Source organism: Meriones unguiculatus, chromosome 7 (genome assembly GCF_030254825.1).
Source record: "Meriones unguiculatus strain TT.TT164.6M chromosome 7, Bangor_MerUng_6.1, whole genome shotgun sequence".
Taxonomy (NCBI): domain Eukaryota; kingdom Metazoa; phylum Chordata; class Mammalia; order Rodentia; family Muridae; genus Meriones; species Meriones unguiculatus.
In genome coordinates, this window is record NC_083355.1 from 15,344,956 (window position 1) to 15,366,355 (window position 21,400).

The window sequence follows — 21,400 nt, forward strand, 5'->3', positions numbered from 1 at the left end:
AGTTGTTTCGGGCTACATGTGACTGTGGAACAAGATTATGGCAACTCAACCATGAATAAAAAACACCAGCATTTGTCAGTCTGAATTGCCAATCAAGGGGAAAAGTGCACAAGCTTGAAGGCTGGTCAAGCCTGAGAACAACCTGGTGGTAGAGAGGAAATTTCAAGAACTTGTAGCAGGGCAATTAAAGCCAAAGGATTTCATCAACTCACTACAAGATAAATATTCCTACCTGGCTCATGGTCCTTGGATGGTTTCTGTTTGTTTTGGAATCTTTAAAACTGATTTATGAGTCAGATTGAGGTCGCCCTTCCTTTTTGTGCTCCATCTGTTACCTTTACAGGGTCACTGTGACATTTTGAATTGTCAAAGAGTTCCAGCACAGCAAGTTCCCCTCTTAGATCTTTTCCCCTTTGTATTTTCATGTAGCCCAGGCTGGCCTCAGACTCTCCATGTAGTTGAAGTTGGCCTTGAACTACTAGGCCTCTTGCCTCTCCCTCCTAAATGGTGGTCTGACAGTTCTGTTCCAGCCTCAACTCCTCCCCTAGATTTATATGTTGGAGGAAATACACAGAAGGAATATGAAAGCAAGTTTTTATTTTTTAATGTGCGTGTGTGTGTGTGTGTGTGTGTGTGTGTAAGAACACAGATGCCCACAGAGACCAGGCACGCTAGATGCCCCTGGCACCCCCAATGTGAGTGATGGGAACTGAACTTGGATCCCCTGGGAAAGCAGAAGTGAGCATGACTGCTAAACCATCTCTCCAGCCCCAAGGCAGTTTTTTTAAATCAAACTTTCAAAAAAACTTAAAAGTTTCTTACTGTGTGATATGTGAGTATGTGCGTGTAGAGGTCAGAGGACAACTTCCAGGAGGTTCTTCTCCCCTTTCACTAATAGTGGGGACCAAACTCAGGTCATCGGGCTTGTGCCCCAAGCCTTTCCATCTGCTGAGTGTGCGTCACCTTGCTGTCTCCAAGGGCCTTTATTTGAAAACCCAAGCATATGGTCTTACAGGTCCTGTTGTCTGATCAATCGCTGGAGTGTTTTGTTTTGCTTTTTCCTGGTTCAGGGCTCTAGGCGCTGCGTGGCCACGTGGGCCGCCATGCTCAAGAGTGCTGTAGTCCGCCACATTCTGCCAATCCCAAACTTATTTTCATTGAGACATGTGAATGATGCTTCAAATTGTGTCTGCTGTTTTCAGCATTTCTGAATTTCCCCCTTCCCAAGCTGGTGCTGGATTCCAATGCATGATGGGAGTTGCCCCGAGTTGGGGATGGAGATGGGAATAGGAACTCTTGATACGGGATTTGGGCTTCCTAGGCACAGTTCTGTCTGTTATGGTCAAATAGAGTTGACTCAAAGCACACACAGACTGGACACTTAGGGCACCCGCGCCCACACCTCTATACTACGCTATTTTTTCTCCCTAGGGTTACTTTTTCATTTCAAAACACCTGAAAGTTACTGCAGGCTGTCAAAGGATTAAGCCAGAATAAACATCAGAGAATTTGCCCCCCATTTCCCTGGATCCACGGGCCTCATGTAACCTAGGCTGGCCTCAAACTCACTAGGTGGCCAAGGATTATTTTGAAATGCTGCTCCTTCTGCCTCCATCTCCAGGGATTACAGGTGTGGGCCAACACAGCCAGTTTTTGGAGTGCTGGAGATGCAGCCCGTGCCTCTTGTAATGGCTCTGTCAACAGAGCTACAGCTCCTGCTAGAATTGGAAGTCAGCTACTCTGTCCTTGTCCACCGAATGCTAGTGTAGTCTCTCCTGTGTAAACAAGTCTCCCTCCCTCTTCCAGCATCAGTGGAGGGCAGCTTGGGACCCAGCGACCAATAACCCACAACCTTGCCTCAGCCCACCCTCTCCCTCCAAGGAGGTGTGACACATGTCATGTCAAGCTTCACCAGGCCGCATCTACAAAGGTCACGTAAACACGTATGACACAAGGAGCCCACATGATTTCCTTCTTAGAATTTTTGGTGAATGACTTGGCTGCGGTTCATCCCGAGGGGAAGGATGGTTGTTGGACACGATTTGTGGGGAATTCCTGAGGGCGAGGCAAGGGAAGAAAGGGGCCTTCAGGGCTGGGATGAGGCACAGCTGGAAGACCCTCCGTAATGAACTCAGAGGCAGCGGCTCAGGCCCGAATTCCCGCCAGCTGCTGAAACCCTTGCTCCGGAGGTCGCCTAGGCAACGCTAGTAAGTGGTTGCTGGCGGCCGGGAGACCGGAGAGCTTTTGGGCATCCCCTTTTTTCCAGACCAAGCCTGGCGCCACGGGTCCTTCGTCGGGCCAGCGGGGCTTCTTGTGGGGTGGCAGATGTCATTTTTCCTTGGCCTGCGGACAAGTTTCTCCATTCAAAAGCACAGCTCCCACAAGCACCGAGAGCTTCTAATGCCCAAGGACAGGAGGCTGCTAGAAGCCAACCCCTCCTCCGCCTCGCCCTAACCCCGCCCCCCAGCGTTGGCCACGCCCCGTAACCAGCGTAGGCCCCTCCCCACCAGACAGTGACTCCGCCTTCCACAGCCCCCCGCCTCCGGGACCGCCCTTTGGCCCGCCCCGACCGGAAGAAGCCGGGCACAAGGCACTTATAGGGCTGGGAATGGGGGTGTTGCCGCCGCCCAGCCAGCTCCGTGTCCACCGGTCCCCTGTCGGTGCCGCGCTGTCGTCGCGGCGCCCCCGTCCAGCCCTCCGTCCGCGCCGCCCCCAGACCCGGCCGGCGGGGCCCGGAGCCAGGGCCACGTCCCCGCCATGCCGGCCCAGTGGCTGTTGCTCCTGCTGACGCTGCTGCTGTCGCCGCCCGGCCCCGGGGTGAGTAACCGGGGAGTGCGGCGCGGGGACAGGCCAGCTCGCGGCGCCGGGGCTGGCGTCCGAGCCGGGCCGCGGAGGCGGCGGGGGGCCGGGCGCCGGGCGCCGCAGCCGAGGCAGCCGCCGCCGCGGCCGGCCACACACACGCAGGCGGCCGCCTCCCGGGGCGCGCCGGGGCCGGGGCGGCCGGGGCGGCCCGCGGCGGCTCCAGGGCCCGGGACGCGCGCCTCGGAGCCGGCTCCCGGAGGCCCGGGCCCCGGGCGTGCTGCCCACCTACCCCGCCGTCCCCACAGGTGGGCGCCCGCGGTGGCCGCCGAGGGACACCCGAAGCCGGGCGAGGCGGCCGGTGACTGCAGTTTGGAATCTTTGCTCCGAAGTTCTTAAAAATGAGACTTCGGGAAGCGATCGCAGCCGGGAATGGGCACCGCGGGTTTTGTTTTTTACCCAGCCGCTGGGTTCTGCTCACCTGCCCCAAGGTTGCTTTATATTCGGAGGCAGGGGGCTCCCATGAGTGTAACTGGGTTTGCTGGAGAGCGAAGGCGTCATTAACCAAGTTAAGCCTTGGACCCTTTTAAAGACCGGGTGTGTGGGCCAGAGTTAAGTCACTTCATAACTTAGAGCTGTCTCACGTGTGCGGCCGTCAGAAACGTCTCTCTCTCTCTCTTTTTTCCCCCTGGAGAAGAATTATGGATCGGGTTTATGTTTATTTAACTCTTTATCCACTCAGGATTTGGACACTGACTAAAGAGGACATTTTGTGGGTGGATGTGGCTGTTTTCATTTTTGGGGGGGGGGTGTTGGAAGAACTGAGGGCTTAAAATATTATTTTTATTTGTTTTTTATAAAACGCAGTGTTCAGGATGTGGGCATGACATAGTTGTTCTGGTTCTGTTTAATGACCTCTTTGAAGGTACCGTGTTCCCCTTAATATGGCATATCGTGTACCAGGTGTCCTGGTGGAAGGCTGACAGTGTTTGGAGACCCGCCGGCCAGCCGTGTTGTTAGCTCAGGCGAACTCTTTGAACTTAGTTAGGCCTTGTAGGTAAATAATTGTGCACTCGGAGTAACGAGAACTTAGAATTTAGAAACTACTGAAGTATTACAGACGGTCAACTTTTCAAATTCAAGGTGTGTGTTTGTTTGTTTTGTTTTGTTTTGTTTCCAAAGGGAATTTTATATGTATTTTCTTCGTGGCAAACCCAAGGTTTTGTGTGTGTGTGTGTGTGTGTTTCCCTCCTCCTAATTAAAAAGAAAAGATCTACTTTTCACACCCAAGACCAGGTTTTGAACTTGAACACTTCACCTTGGGTTGATTGATTGCTGCATGGTATCTACTCACAAATAAGAGTATAAATGGAATGTTTGATGTGGAAATCGATCGTTTCATATTTTCACAGCCAAGGTATATACATGGTTTCCTCACAGCTTTGCAATTACTCTTCTTCTACTGGATTCTAGTGTCATCCAGCAACACAGGATAAGGAACCAAAAATAACTGTTTAGCTTTAGTTTATGTAAGTACTTTCAGGTTGTGCTTAGAAATCCAAACTTGTCACAGTTCATGTAAAAGATTCCAGACCCTGCCTTGGGTAGTGGGCAGGCGGATCCCTTAGTTCAGGACAGCTAGGGCTACCCAGAGAAATCCTGTCTTAGGAAAACAAAAAAGATTCAAGGTTGTTTTACTGTAACTCTTTTAGATGAAAGGTCAGGACTTCACTTTTTTCTTCTAATAAAAGATTCTAACTCCAAACATAGTAAGATTTGGCATTTTAACTTTGGAGTGGAAGGTAGAGTGGAATTCATACTTACTGTAGGCAACAGTGACAGAGTACCGCAGCTGTTAAGTCACACAGACCTGAGTTCTAACTGATAGCTTGCTAGCTGTATCCCCAGGCAAGTTCTTTTACTTGGTAGGGACTGTGTTTCCTGATGTGTGAAATGGGGACAGCTAAAGCTTAGGAGGGAGGGTACCTTGCACATATTGGTCAATGTATGTTCATTTCATCTCCTTATCAGAGTGCCTTTTACTCTTTTATCATTTTAAGGCTTGTGCTGTGCAGCCTCAAAGAGTGTGTTTTTTTTTGTTTTGTTTTGTTTTTGTTGTTTTTTCAAGACAGGGTTTCTCTGTATAGCCTTGGCTGCCCTGGACTTGATTTGTAGACCAGACTGGCCTCGAACTCACAGAGCTCCTCCTGCCTCTCTCTCTCTCCAAAGTGCTGGGATTAAAGGCATGCACCACTACCATCCGGCTTTTAATAATTTTTTTTTAATGGTTATTTTGTTTTGAATGATGAAGTAGCTAGTACATTGGAAGCAATTCTGTGATTTTCTTTCAGAGGGTGTTTTTTCATTGAGCCAGACACTGACTCATTATTGGTTAAGACACTAGGCTACAAGATCCAAAATGCAGTGACATTCTTATTTGTTAAGTACTGAGGCTGCTTTTGCCAATCCAAAATGTGCTTTAGCTAGTCACATTTTAGAGTTTTCCCTTTCTTCCAAGACCCTCATACCTAAAGTTGGGTGATTTTACATGGTTACCACTTCAAAAAAGGAATGCTCAGCTAAGATACATCAAGTTTATTTAGTCAGTATTTGGTTTGATGGGGGTTAAGAAGAAGCCACTGAGAACCAAGAACCATATGTATAAGAAACACTTTGTACTTAAAAGAGATAAATCTCAACCAGAAATGGCCTTGTTTATAATTTTCTTTGAGTGTCACCTGAATCATTGTAGGAGACATGGAGTTGTGTGGCTGTGAGAGATGTTTCATTGCTGATGTTATCAGGATGGTTGATCATGAAATCAAATTGTAGTTGTGCTCACATGTATGTTTCATTAATTTAGTTGCCCACTCAGCTTTCTTCAGCAGGATAGTGTTTCAGAACTCTATGTGAGACTTGCTCTAAAGAAAGAGCATTTATAGAGGACCTGGGTTCGATTCCCAGCACCCACACAGAGGCAGTCTATAATACCAGTTTCACGGGATCCAACACCCTCTTCTAACCTCTGCAGGTACCAGACATGTGTGTAGTGCATATATATTGTGTGTATGTGTGTGTATATGTTGGCAAACATATACATAATAAAAAATAAATATTTTTTTCAAAGTTCGAAGGCAGAGCAATGGTCATGAGTAGGAATCCATAAGCCAATGTTTCTTCATGTTGTCTGGTAGCATAGTTCCACCTCCATGGATTTAGGGAGATAGTTATTTGCTTGCTTTAGGCTTTCCATGCCATTTTTAGGTTGAAGAATCCTTGGATGACTTTATTGAGTTTCTCCTTGCCTTTGAGATCTAAAGTCACCTGTAATTTTAGTCTTTTGTGTGTCTTATAATGATCAACTATCTTCTCCACAGAAAAGATGTAGAAGAGAAATACCTAATGTCATTTTAATGGATTCAGTTCATATATTTGGGGGCTCTCACCTAGCAAGATGATTAGAGTGTGGTGCTGACTTAAAAAGCAGGGCTGTTGAGTCATACTCTGAATAATAAGGGTGTTGGTTGGCTGTGTCTTCCGGATGCTGAAGATTGTGCTGTGGCTTTAGCTTTACCATATTCCGACTTGTCTACCTAAGAGTGACATATTGTAGACATATTCGGACAAGTGCGCCGTACCCTACTGGAAAAAGTGGAAATTAAAAGCAAATTACCATAATGTCATTATTTGTATTTCTTTTTAAAAATTGAACCTTCATTCATGTAAAAAGCATTTGAGCTTTTGTGTCTCCCCACAGTTTAGGGAATGAGGTCCTGGTTGGGCTGAAAAGCATTGAGCCATGGTTTGCCTAACAGTTGCCTTGCTGGAGTCCTGGGGTTGTTTCCAATTCCCAGACTTACAAGAAAAGGTGTACTGCCTTTTATTCAGGGGCACAAAGGGGCACGCACACACACACACATGGCACATGCATGTGCTCTTTTCTGTATGATAACATGGCAAATTTCAAAAAATTTCAAAGCCAGGCAGTGGTGGTAAACACCTTTAATCCCATCACCTGGGAAGCAGAAGCAGGCGGATCTCTATGACTTTGAATCTAGCCTGGTTTACAAAATGAGTTCCAGAACAGCTAAGGCTACACAGAAAAATCTTGTCTCAAAAACCAACCAACCAGGCAAACAAAAAACCAAACAACAAAAATATTGAAAACAATCAATCCTTACTGAGGAAAAAGATGGAAAGGATAGATAAGCCTGAATCAAACAGAAAGAGGTGAAACTAAACCCCTCTATAATCATTGCAAACCAAACCTCACCTCCATTAACCTTTTCAACAGCTTTGTGAGACTAGTTGACTCATTAAAAAGTTTAATCCCAAAGTTTTTAGTTTAGTGATAGAATTGTACAGCCATCTCCACAAGTAATTTTACAACATTTTCATTGTCACTAAAAGAAGCTCCATGCTTGTTACTCCCTTTTCTCACCTCAGCCTCAGCAACACTCACCTACTTTTCCATATGGATGAAATCATGTGTACTTGTGTCTTATAACTGGTTCTTTGGTACATCGTTCTGTATCAAAGGTTTTTTTCAAGGTTCATATAGAATACAACAGTAATTCTTTGCTTTTAGTTACAGAGTAATGTATATATGTATGGCTACACTGTATCCTAGCAGTTGATGGTCTTGTGGATTATTTCTACTTTGGGGCTACTATGGCTGCTGCTAAAACACTTAGGTGTTAGTTTCTGAACAGATCCAAGGGTTTTGTTTTTTCTTTGGTGTAGAATTGCTGGATCATATGATAACTGTGTATTTAACTTTTTGATGAATGGCCAGACTTCTCTAAGATCAGCCTCTCTAATTTACATTCTCACCTGCAATGTCCATGAGGGCACTTACTGTCTTTTCTTACAGTTTTCTAATGGGTATGAGTGGTAGTTCATACCACTAATGGGTAGTTCAGTGTGGTTTTGATCTGCATTTCCTTGGTGATTAATCTACTATTATCTTGATATTCTTTCAGACATTTTTTTCTGTGCATGAATTTACACAGATGACATTTTTCTTTCCCAGAAAACAGAAATAGAGAGATATTTCTGTATCAGTAAATTTAATTCTGTAACATCTTACTGTCTACATAGTACTTCAGAATGGAGATTCCATAATTTGGCCGTTTAGATAATGCAGGTGTTTTAAATTTTTTTTTCCCCAGAGCTGAAGACTGGACCCAGGGTCTTGCGTTTGCTAGCCAAGCGCTCTACTACTGAGCTAAATCCTCAACCCGCATAATTTTGATTACTGTAAATAATGTGAACCACCTTGTTGCTAAACTCTTGTATGTATGTTAACTGCTTAATTTGCTGGGAATAAGTTTCTGGAACTGAAATTTCTGATCATATGTGTAGGTTTATAGTTCTCTTCTGAACCCTCAAGTGCCACTGTATGTTTGTTGTCTTAATTTTATTACTTTTACTTTATGTGTACAGGTGTATGTGTGTGTACCCATGCATGCCTGGTGCCTGCAAAGACCGTATCAGATCCTCCAGAAACTGGAGTTAGAGTTGTGAGGCACCGTGTGGGTGCTGGGAATCAAACCCAGGTCCTCCGGAAGAACAGCCAGTGCTCTCAGTCACTGAGCCATCTCTCCAGTTATTGGATGTTTTAAAGCATAACTCCAACTTCACATTTGTTTTATGACAACTGTTTTAGAGTAAGCTGTTTTCTTGTAGAAGTGTGGATTCTTAAGTTGGGTGAAAATGTTTGGTTTGTGTTTTCAGGATGAAAATAACATCGGCAGTGTCCCTGACCCCTGTGTCACTAAGCGTTGCTGAGAAGATGCTTTATTCTGGCTTTTTAACTAGCTCTGTCACAGCTTCCTTTGCTCTGTAGTGGTTTCAGATCAGCTTTCTAACCATGCAGCACCACGGACACTCTGAAATACCTCAGGGTAACCCCATGACCTTAGTTTTGATGATAGCCCGTCTCTTGCAGATAAAATTCTTAGTATGCTGGGTTAGGAGGCCATTTAAAGTTTCGCCTGAAGACTTTTCATAAATGAAGGGCTAATGTCCTTTTGGAGGCTCCTGCTCTTTCCACGGCTTGTCCTTGCAGCTGTTGTTCTTTCTAAGATTAAAGTACCAATTGAAAAAAGGTTATCACTTTAGTATGGCTTTTTGTTTTTTGCTTTGTTTTGTTTTTTTTTTTTTTTGCGTTATCTTTCTCTACAAACATACCTGAACCTATTCATCCCCCCCCCCAAAAAAAAAGGTGTCACACTCAAAATAATCACTCCTTCAGGGTCAACTTATATATTATACAAATCTATCCACTTTTTTTCTTTAACATTGTGGTTGTGTCATTTGTAACTTTCCAATCATGTAGTTATTAATTGTGAGACAGGGTCTCTCTCTGTAGAGCCCTGGCTGTCCTGGATATCACTGGTGTAGTCCAGGCTGGCTTTGAACTCACAGAGATTGCCCTGCCTCTGCCTCATGAGTACTAGGATTAAAGATGTATGCTACCATGTCCAACACCAAAATAACTTTAAAATTTGTTGTTGTTATTTAGGTTTTTTGTTTGGTTTTGGTTTTGGTTTTTCAAGACAAGGTTTCTCTGTGTATCCTTGGCTATCCTGGAGTTTCTTTGTAGACCAGGCTGACCTAGTAACTCACAGAAATCCACCTGCCTCTACCTCCCGAGTGCTGGGATTACAGGTGTGCACCACCACACCTGGCTTTGTATTGTTTTTGAGACATGACTTTCCTCTGTAACCCTCTCAGGTCTGGGGTTTGAAGTGTAGACTAGGTTGACCTAATCAAACTTGTGATTTTTGACTCTACTTCCTTAGCTGGGGTAACAGATGTGTGCCCTTGTGTCCTGCCAAGATAACTTTAATAACCCTAAAACTAAAAGGAATCTTTTAATTTTAAAATACGTATATGTACTCTTTTTTTTTTTTTTTAAGATTCATTTTATGTATATGAACACTGTTCTCATGCACAGCAGAAAAGGGAATCAGATTTCATTACAGAAGGTTGAAAGCCACCCTGTGGTTGCTGGGAGTTGAACTCAGACCTCTGGAAGCAGAGCCAGTGTTCTTCACTGCTGAGCCATCTGTCCAGCCCCATCTCTGTCCCCTTAAGCCAGTATTCTTGCATAACTTCAGTAGTTCCAGTTCCTTCTGGGGGTCACTGAGTGCCGCTCTACGTGAGTCACACTGCAGAGTGACTGCAACTGTTACCACTGAGTTTAATTTCAGTTTATTGCCAACTCTTGGATTAGATTTTTACTTGTTTATTGAAATGAAACCCACCCTCAGATCATCAGGACTTTTTATCACTTAGGGGATTTAAAAGTGTAGTCTTTGAAAGGAGTTTCCAAAATATTCTAGAAATATTTGGAGCTGCAGTAACGTGTATGAATACCTGTGAGGGCTCCTGGGGCGCTGGGATCAGTGAAGTAGGGAGCTCCGTTCAGTTTCAGTCACCTGATCCAGCTCCCTCAGGGACGGTGGGAATGCAGTAGAGCATGCCACTTAGGCGTATGCCACCCCCACACTCCCCCAGGTGTGACCCTTCCCTTCCAGGCTGAAACCCTTACCCTCTGGAAAGCCAGGTTAGGAAACCAGGGCCGGAGAGGTCCGGTGACCTCTCATGGGTTATATGTGATGACAGGAGGAACTTTGGACCTGATCCTCTTGCTTCTCTCTGGACAGTTGTCCCCCAGCCCTTTTGCAGTTCTCTGGTCCTGGGACTTACGTTAGAACCCATCAGTATAGCTCTCCTGGTTAACCTGAAGAGTGGACTGAGGAGGGCTGCCGTGAGGTCTGGGTTTGAAGGACCGTCTGGTAGGCTGGAAAGTGCTTACGTAGATAGTGTATATTCCTTCCCCATGAGCTGCATGCGACCTCCTACCTCGTGTTGTAGTGTAGAGTTTCAGCTTGAGCTAGACACGCTGCCTGCTGTCATCAGGGAAGCTCTGTCAGGAGATGGGCCATCTTCAGGGGCCTGACCCAGCTCCAGAGAGTAAAGATCAAGAGGCCACTAAGCCAGATTTTCAGGTTAAGCTCATTTTCTTTGAGGTCTAATAATATCTAAGCAGGTGCGTATTTTTCAGTAACTTCTTGCTAGTAATATGTCTGAAATAGCAAAACTGAAAGAAAACTCTTGTCTTAGAAGTCCTTGACAAAGTACTTGTTAACAACCTTGCCAAAGCCTTCACCAGGAAACCCTGAAGAGATGGAGAGTCTCTGCAGAGCCCCCACCTCCCAAGCAGTTCTGGCACCAGAAATGGGCCTGTGATGACATGGCTATAACAGTGACCCTTGGGAACTTTGGACCACAGAGGAGGAGCTCAAATTAGTTTAGGTGAACCTAGAAGAGTAATGCGGGGCACAGGAAGGTGCTCTGGGTTTGTGCATGTGAGACTTCTTACTGATTTGTGCTAGAGCCAGAGAAACAACCTGCCTTGCTTTTTTATTATAATTTTTTGCCTCCTTTATGGAGTTTAGCATGCTGTATTAGCCATACCTACTATAGTGTAGGCACTCAGCAAATACAGATTGAATTTCCCTTTGAGGTTCATTCAGAATGATAAGGCAAGAGGCTATTTTATTTAGCTAGGTTGTTTGTTTGTTTGTTTGCTTTTAAGACAGGGTTTCTTTGTATAGCCCTGGCTCCCTTGAACTCCCTCTTAGACCAGAGGGAGCTCAGACATCCTCCCGCCTCTCCCTCCTGAGTGCTTCCACCCCTTCCTGGAGCAAGGGACTGCTATTTTAGCATAAAGCAAATAACTGGTAGATGTTAAGGGTTGAGATGGGAAAGATGTCATTTTGGCCGTCTCTATTCTATAATCTTTAAAAGGATTTCAGTGACTGTGTATTTTTATTCCGTTAAAGGGCCTTTCAGAACATTTGCTTTGGTAGACACAACCTGAGTGGGGGCATCTGCGTGAGTTCTTCTTGTTAGCACTAAGATTCTTTTTCTTTCCATTGCCAGATCCCATCAGGTGAATGGTGGTGATCAGTCCAGGTCCCTTTCATTCTTCTCTCAGCACGAGATTTCACTATTAAAACATGACCCTTGATGCAGGATTGTCTTCGTGTATTAAACATGATTTCTTTAGTTAGTGGACTAATTTATAATTCTCATTCAAAACTGTCTTGTTCCCCAGTGGATCATCTCCCCTCCCCCATCAGATGAGGGGGCAGTTGTTTGTCTAGGTCTTGGGAGTGTTTGTCATGGAAACTGAGTTTCTTCCTACACTTTGGAACACACAGTGCTACCAGATCCCCAGATCCTAATATTGTCATTGACCTCCGGCCAAGCTAGAGGAGCTTGTTGACTGCGGTAAATCTTATCTTTTAAAACTAATGGCCCGTGACTCCTGAGGGGCCTTGCAGGTGTGAGAGAAACATCTGCATAGAAGGTCACAGCTGCACCAAGGAGGTATGACAGCCTGGACTCAAATTAGTCATCTGGAGTCACCAGGGAAGTGTTTAAAGCTCTATACCCGCCACTACCCCAAATGAAGGAAGTAAAAATTTCCGGACACACAGCCTGGCATCTTTAAAAAAAAGTCTTAAGCCCCAGTACTAACATATAGCCAGGTAATCCCTGTGCCTCCCCGAGTCTCGATCCTTACAGGCAAGTGCAGCCACACGTCCCGGGATGTCACAGAGCACCCAGGCCAGAGAGGCTGCCAGCTCACTTACTGGAGAGGTCGGGATTGGTAGCTTCTGCTAGGGAGTGGCAGAACTAGAAACAGAGAACCAAGAACTATTTTTTTTCTGCCATGCTCAACTTTGTATGTGTTGTGTGTGAGTTTGTGTGGGATGTTCAAGTGTGTGGGTGCTGTTCCTCAGGGTAGTTTTTGGTTTTGTTTGTTAACTTGATTTTTTTTAATTCATGAATTTTATTTGTATGTGTGTGCGCCTGAATGTAGGTATGTTCACCACATATGTGCAGGAGCTCACAGAGGTCAGAAGAGGTGCATGACCTTCTCCTGGAGCTGGAGTAACAGACAGGAGCTGCCATGTGGGTGCTGGAAACGAAAATAGGGTATTCTGCAAAAGCAGTAAGAGATCTTATTCATTGAGCCATGTCTCTGGCCCCTGATTTAATTTTTGAGACAGGGTCTTTTACTCAGACTTGGGACTTATTAATTATGTAAGGCTAGCTGGCTACTGGGCCCCAGGGATCTGCTTGCTCTGTCTCCCCCAAATTGGGATTTCAAGTGCACACCACAATACTAGGGTTTTTACATGGTGCTGGGGATCAAATTCAGGTCCTCATCCTTGCAAGGCAAGTACGTTACCGACAGAGCTGGCTTCCCAGCACTTTCTATTCAACATTTTCTTTTGTTACTTTAAAAAAGGAGAGCCTGGGTCCTTATCATTCTTTGAGCACTATTGAAACTGCTCTTTATTAGCATCACCTGATAGCTGGCCTTATATTCAAATGCACTTAATAACCGAATTGTTAGAGGATAGGCAGATATTTATTAGAAGGTACCCAACAGTTACTTTTGCTTTTTTTGTTTATTAAGAGACTTGGGAATCAAAACAGCACAGCTTTCCAGGTTCCCTTCCCAAATGCTGACAAATAAAACATCCTTGTGATTTTAAAGGATGAAAGCAGGAACTTCATAGCAAGAATGAAGTAGCTAAGGGAAGTGGATGAAAGGTGTTTATGTAGGAAGTAAGTTGATCTTTAAAGTACAAGAGTGAAGTATGTGCTTTTGTAGAAGTTAGCATGTGAAGGTCATAGCTGTGTCCTGTGTTTTGGTGTTCATCTGTAGATGAACAGATAAAGAAGATGTGGTTATATATACAATAGAATGTTTCCCAGTCATGAAAAAAAAAAGAAATCTTGTCACTTGTGACAATATGACTAGAACTACAGTATACAATGTTAAGTGAAATAAGCCAGACATAGAAAGATACATGTTCTTTTTTTCTCCCTCCCTCGAGACCAGGTTTCTCTCTGTAGCCTTGGCTGTATCGGAGCCACTAGGTTGGCCTCAAATACACAGAGATCCGCCTGCCTCTGCCTCCCTGAGTGCTGGCATTACAGGCGCGTGTCACCACCCAGCTAGGTACATGTTCTTATTCACATGTGCAAGGAATCGATCTCCTAGAAACAGAGAATGGAATACTGGTCACCAAACCAGGCGTGGTGGTCCATGCCTATAATCCGAGAACTTAGGAGGCTTGAGACAGCATGGGCTACATAGTTTAAGACCCTATCTCAGGGGGAAGAAAAGAAGGGATGTATCAGAGGCTGGCAGGGGATAGGGTAAGGAAGATAGAGAGGGCAGGTAATTAAAATACAGTTAGTTACTGGTGAGATGGCTCACTAGGGAAAGGCCCTGGGTATCAAGTCTCGTTATTTGAATTCTGTTCCCAGAACCCACCTGGTAGAAGGACAGAACTGACTCCTCCACTTGTCCTCTGACTCCCACACGTGTGCGCTAGCACTTGCCCCTCCTCCAAGGTCGGTCGGTCGGTCGGTCGGTAGGTAGGTAGATGTAATTTAAAATATATAGTTAGGGAATTGGAAGGAATTTGGTGGCACAACAGAATGTAGTTAGTGGTAATTTATTATGGATTTCAAAACATTTGGAAAGGATTTTGAATGTTTCTTTTTGTTTGTTTGTTTTTGAGATAAGGTTTCTGTGTGTAGCCTTGGCTTTCCTGGAACTAGTTCTGTAGACCAGGCTGGCCTCAAACTGATAAAGATTTACCTGGCCCTGCCTCTCTGCCCCTCTTCTCCTCTTCCTTCTGCCCTTCCTCTGTGTGCAGGGATTAGAGGTGTGTGCCACCACCCCTGGCTACATGTTTCTTTTAAAAAATTATTTATTTTTATTGTATGAATGTTTTGTCAGTTTGCCATGTGTCAAACAGACCTCCACGGTCCTCGTGGAGGTCAGAAGAAGGCATCAGATCCCTGGAACAGGAGTTACAGACAGCTCTGAGCCACTTATGGGAATCCAAGTAGGGTCTTCTGCAAGAGCAGCCAGTGCTCTTAGCCTCTGAGCCACCTCTCTAGCCCTGGATTTGGAGTATTTCTAATACAAAGAAAAAATGTATGAAATGATGACTATGCCAGTTACTCTGGCTTGATTGTTGCATAGTATATAGGCCTAAAAATATATATTGGCTATACATAAATACAACTATTCTATTTGTTGAAGACATTGTTTAGGGGTCAACAAGATGTCTCAGTGAATAAAGGAGTTTCTTGATTTTTGTGAAGCTTCTTGATTTTCTGTTTCCAAATGTGCATTGTGTGTGTGTTTTACATTAACCAAAATTAAAATTTCTTCCCATTATAGAAGCATCTGTAACATCAATCACCAAAGAAATTAAAATAGTATAAACTGTAAAGCCATATTTGAAGAATATCTCACTTGATCTCTTTGCTCTGCTTAATCCTGCAGTTTTTCCCCATAATTCTGTTGGGGTTCATTTTCTAGTTGTCATGGTCTGGTTTGCAAAGAAGAAAACAGTTTCCTTATACAGTATGATTAAGATGTTTATCTGTAGTTTTGCTGCTTAACTAACAGAGACTCAAACCACGGTTTCTCTAAGACCAAGCCCATTCCTGTTTTGAGGGCTGAATGCTTGGAAATCTCTAGAATTCTTACTGCTGGTAATGCTCAGTCCCTTATCTGATCTGTGGTTGGAGAGGAGGAGGGCTCTCCCTGTAGGTTTAGATGCTGGATGCTTTAAGAGTCTATAGCCTATGCATATTGCTAGAAACCAGCCTTCTGGTCCCTACAGCATTTTCTTTTAATTTTATTATTTGTTTTAGCTTTTAATTTTTTTTATTTCCCTGCCCTAAACCTTACAGTGAATCAGATAATTACTAATACTCAGTGTTGCAATATTTTGAGATAAATGCGCACACCAGGGTGTGGCAGGTCAGGATTGGGAATGACTGTATTTAAAGGCATAAAGACTTCCACAGCTTCTATGTGGATTTTGGACATGGTTTGATGGGCCTAGAAGAACATACACCAAGCCTGTGGGAGGTGAAGCCCTGCTAAGTTATGAATACTCACCCAGCAGAACTAAAAGGCTCCATCGGCCCACTTTTCCTCCCCAAAAGAGCTGAAAGGTGAAACCTGGAGAATGGGATGTCCTGCCCAGAGTCCGAACTGGACCACACAAATGCATCTCATGTCACCTTCTTGTGCTTCATTCACTCACTAACCCCCACCCCCAATTTACTAAGCATATGCCAGGTTCATGGGGTTATCCCCAAACCTTGTTTGTTTGTTGTTTGTAAGACAGGTCTCAGTAAGCCAGGTGGTGGTGGCGTATGCTTTTAATCTGAGCACTTGGGAGGCAGAGGCAGGTGGATCTCTGTGAGTTCCAGGACAGTCAGGGCTGCACAAGAGAAACTCTGTCTTGAAAAACCAAAAAAAGAGAGAGAGAGAGAAAGAGAAAGAAAAAAGAAAGAAAGAAAGAAAGAAAGAAAGAAAGAAAGAAAGAGAAAGAAAGAAATGAAAATAAAAAACCAACAACAAAAAAGACAGGTCTTGCCTGGCCTAGAACTATTGTGTAAACCAAGCTGCCCTCAAACTCACTGAGATTAAAGATGTGCTCCACCACACCCAACAACTTTGGCTTTTTTGAACTTTGATTTTGAGAGGATTAGTCACAAGTTTTGGAGTCAAATGGACACCAATTAGGTACAGGAGTGTGAGGACTTGGCCCAGGAAGGTAGAGAGGCTCTAAAGATAGGAATTGTCTGGGCAGGGATGGGGGATGTTGCCAAGTCAGCTGTCAGGAGGCACTATGTAAAGCAAACTTTTCCATTGTCTTACGTGATTCCTCTTCTAGTCAGCTCCTTGAAGACAGGAGCTTTGTAAGCTTTGGGGGTTCTACTTTACAAGCCTCTTTCTGTACATGTGTAGGATAAAAAAACAAGAGTCCAGTCTGAGAGTGGGGTTCAAATGAGTGAACTAGCAAGAGAAACTGAAGAGTCAGCCAACAGGAAGCTGAGTGAGGCAGGGAGTGTCTGGAAGAGATTGATAAATCGTACAAGTCCTTGCCAGCCTTCTTGAGTAATGGAGGCCATGATTCAGTGCTTATCTTGGACTATGGGGTTCTAGATTTTCCTCTATTGTAGTAAAAGTCAACCTAAGTGCAGGTACTGTAGAGCAGATAGGGCGAGTCAGAAGAAAGGAGCAGGGTTAATGGTCATTCTGATCAAATGTAAGCAGACCTTGAGTTGGGGTCCACTGGAAGGCCCCTTTAAGCTTTCCCATGAAGTTTTGCTGTGTTACCTTCATAGTCTATAACCCAGCTAAGCACCGTTAATGTAGTGCTAGTATAGATGAAAACATGAGGAAGCACGTCCATGGTATGGCCACAGATCATCTTTGTTTAGTGTGTGGAGCGCTCCACCCTTCAGGAGTGGGGTTTTCCTTCCAGTCTGTTTTGCAGTGTTACAGCAGGGTATGGCCCCACTGCTTCTGTGGGGTATACATAGATTAAATAGTGAACTAGACATGTAAAGTTGATTTTGGCCTCTGTGGCCTGCTCTGTAAGCTCTAGCTTCTGCTTTCTTCCCTAGCCCTACCTGTTCCCATTCCCTCTCCAGCCACACTGGTCCTGGAGGTCCTTAAATCCAGCAAATTATCTCAGTCTCCTGGCCTGTACTTTGTCCACTGCCTAGGTAGTTCTTCCTTTCCTTCCTGTGGGTATTAACTCAAGAAAACCTTTGACACAAAATCTCCACCCTCAAAGCCCACCCCGACCCATCAAAAGACCAGATTCTCTTCTGTTGCACTTCTCTGGCTCCTTCTCTTTCTTTCCTAGTGCTTAAAGCAGCTTGTCATTTTGTTTGTGAAGTTGACTGCTCTGGCTCTTTAGTGGATATTAAACTCTGTGAGGGCAGGACAGATCTTGTTTATAATGATATTTTGTGTTTAGTAGGTTTTTTTTTTTTTTATCACACACAGACACACACACACATACACATACATATATGCACACATGTATTTGTGGAGGTCAAAGGATGACTGTGGGCTGGTTCTCTCCTAATCCTACATAGGTTCCAGTATGGAACTAGGTCACCAGGCTTAGTTGGGAGCATCTCTACTCCCTGAGCCATTTGTCAGCCCCCTCCACCTTTTTTATTGTTATTTTATTTTTTTGAGGCAGAATCTCATATAGCCTAGGTTAGACTTGAACTATCTATGTAGCTGAGGATAACTTTTGAGCTTATAATTTTTACCTCTTTGCTCCTGAGTTATGGTATTACAGATGACAGATATACTACTGTGTTCAGATTATTATTATTATTATTATTGTCTTGTGGCTCAAACAGTTCTTCGTCAATAAGTGACACTAATTGTTGCTTACACACACTAGACATTCTTCTAAGATGCATATATACACATACATTTATTCACTCACTTAAAATTTTTAAGTCACACACATATATATTCACTAATTTAAATTTATTCTAAGTGCTTTAGAGTTTTACTATTTATCCCCATTTTATGGGGTGACAAAAGCACAAGTTTACCCATTGGTGGTCTGGCTCTATAATCTGGCCTTTTAACAGCTGTAGCATAGTGATCAGAAACTAGTTACATTGTGTGAATAGGTATTTTTTTAATTGTTCAGTATCGTCAGAAAATGGAATGATCAGGTGATGGTGGCGCATGCTTTTAATCCCAGCATTCGGGAGAAGCAGGTAGATCTGGCTTTGAGGCCAACCTGGTCTACAAAGTGAGTTTCAGAACAGCCAGGACCACACAGAGAAACTCTGTCTTGAAAAAACAACAAAACCGAAAAAGAAAAAAAAGAATGGTATGTTGTATAGATGTTTCTAGACAGTTGAAATACAATCCCAGGAAGTAAAATGGAGTGGTGTCTGGTGAGAATCTTTTCATTGCTTAAACTCTTCCTTACACACACCACAAAGCAAACACATTTTTCTTCCTAGATTCTCTTTGGCAGCACCATCTCTTGGACTGTGCTGTCCATAAGGGATGGGAGTAACTACCCTTTGAGACAGAGTGGATAAGCAGGTTTTGAGTTTTATTTGCTTTCAGATGATATCCTTGGCTGCCACCAGTATCCTTTGTTAAGTGTTCTTCATTACCTTTATATAACTCTTGCTTTGAAATTTTTTACTATTTAATTAATTAAATTAAAATTTGAGACAAAAACCTCAGGTATATCTCTCTGGCTGTCCTCAAACTCCATATATAGTTAAGGATGACCTTGAACCCCTGAATTTCCTGCATCCTCGTCCCAAGTGCTAGGACTATACGAGTGTGGTGCTGATCCAGCCCGGGGCCTCAGACACACTAGGCACTGTACCATCCTCACCACCTTGACATACTTAGTATTTGTTTGCCTTCTCAGCATTTAGAGAGATGCTGATATTTCTCAGTTTTCAAGAGGGGAAAATAAAACAAAACCTAGAAGCTTTGTGTCCTTGCCTCACTGTGCAGATGCCCATGGACCCAGTGGAGTTGGCAGTAAGGTTGGATGTTGGATGACCTCCAGAGTACACAGAGCCTGACCAGGATGGTGACATTAGGAAGAGAGATTCCTGGGAGAATTGGGCCTGTGTACAGGAGAATGTAAACTGTGAAAAGTATGTTCTCTCTTCCATCCATGCACTGGACAGCCATTTTCCTTTTTCAGGGCAGATTCTGCTCCTTAGTGTCTGGAATGGCTTCTTTTTGAACCTAGAGGCTTGCTGTCTCCCTGTGGGTACTCCTTCCTGCTCCTGTTTCCTGCCCATCCCTTCCTTGATAAGCTAGAGAAGGCAGTGGTGCTTCAGGCCAGCTGGTTCCTCTGGCTTTTTCTTTCAGTTCTCCATTTAAAAGCCACAGGTTTGGCCAGGTGCAGGCGTGCATGCCTGTAATCTCAGCACCTGAGGCAGAGTTCGAGGCCAACCTAATCAAAAATCGAGTCTACACAGAGAAACACTAGTCTACAAATCACATCCGGCTACACAGACAAACCCTGCCTCAAAAGAAAAAGAAAAAAGAAAAAAAAAAAGAAAGAAAGAAAAAGAAAGCCACAGGTCTGTAGCTTTGTTCCCACACAGTCTTCCCGGCAGCTCTTGTCCACATATGTGAGAAACCTATGTTGAAATGAGGGAATCTGATGGCCTAATTTGTAAGCATGAAGTGCGTGCATGTGTGTTCACGTGTGTGCGCACTCGCCTGTGTGTGCGTGCTCGCCTGTGTATGCACGCTCGCCTGCGTATGCATGTGTGGAAGCCGGAGGTTGACATCAAGTGCCTGCCTTTATTGTTTGCAGCATACTTTTGAAGTGGGGTCCCTCACTGAACCTGGAATTTGCTGTTTGGCTACACTGGCTGGACAGTAAGCCCTTGGGATCCGCGGTCTCTGCTACTGCTGTGGTTACAGGAGTGGACTGCTACACACGCTTCCACGTCGTGCTAGGAATCTGAACGCAGATCCTCAGGCTGTGCAGCAAGCACTTTACCTACTGAGCTATCTCCACAGTGCCCCCACTACCCCGAGACTAGTGTAGCTCAGGCTGGCTCACACTCTGTTGTTAGCACCCTTTACCAAGCACTTCAGCCTCTACCTGAAGAGTCTCTAGTTGCACTGCCAACTCTGAAGACAAAACCAAAGAATCCCCCGTGGAAGTAAAGCGGGGGAGAAGCTGGCCGTAGCCCAATACTAGGTAGAAGAGAAAGGTTAGTGGGGAAAAGGGGCAAGTTTTCTTTAGCTGCTTCCTGCTGGTTAGGGTCATCAGGTTCCTTGGGGCAAATCAATCTTCGTTTCAGATCTCCAACCTTTCATCCAACTGTATCAACAGCAACCAGGAAGAGCAGAGGAGAAGCACCTTATTTCTGGAGCCCCTTCCCTCTCCCTGGGCTTTGGCCTTTATTCCCTCTCAAAGTCCTCAGAATTAAACTCTCTGCAGCTGGGAAAGAGCCCCTCTCGGAGCTCACATGAGGCAGTGTTTGCTGCTGTGGACCATATGAATCAGTCCCACACCCCACACCTGCGATGAGAACAAAAGCATGTTCGCATGTCATAACCAAAACTTCCACACACTGTGTTGCCAAATCTGGATTTGAATTCCCATTCCTCCTCCTCAGCTTCCAAGTGCTGATATTACAGGCATGTGCCATCACAGCCGACTAGTAATAAAATCCTTCCACGAGAAATGTCAGCGTTTGATAACTTCCTTTTGTGTAAGCATCTTACCCCTTCTAGTGAATAGTCAAAATTTTCTAAAGTCCATCAATTTATGGTTGGTTAAAATGATTTCTGCTGTTTAAGCAAGTTGTCTCATACTAATCAGTAATGTGTGTTTCCTTGTGTGCAGTGTGACATTAGAAGAGTAACTGGCTTATCAAAGCAGTGAGCAGTGCCTGCATCCTCATCTCACGACAGACTTTTGTAGACCATAGAACGAGGCTATTCAGGGGCTTATATTACAACATGGCGGCTATATTTAGTAACAGGATTTTGTGTTCTTGAGTGTTTTTAATTAATTGTGTGTGTGTGTGTGTGCGTGCATATACATGTGCCTATGCATGCCTTTGGAAGTCAGAGGGCAGTTGTGGAATCTCTCCTTCCACCTATGGGACTGGTCTCAGGTTTTCGGGCTTGGTGGCAAGGGCCTTT

The 21,400-nt window shown here is 44.5% G+C and overlaps 1 protein-coding gene across 1 annotated transcript in view; it reads left to right on the forward strand.

Moving 5' to 3' along the window:
- The first annotated feature begins 2,583 nt into the window (after positions 1-2,583).
- The window catches only part of Ern1 (endoplasmic reticulum to nucleus signaling 1), a 96,534-nt gene continuing 77,717 nt past the window's right edge, over positions 2,584-21,400 (forward strand). The window contains exon 1 of the mRNA XM_021634283.2: positions 2,584-2,817. Within this exon, the coding sequence (XP_021489958.1) occupies positions 2,758-2,817 (60 nt within the window). The 5' untranslated portion in view covers positions 2,584-2,757. The remainder of the gene's footprint in view (positions 2,818-21,400) is intronic.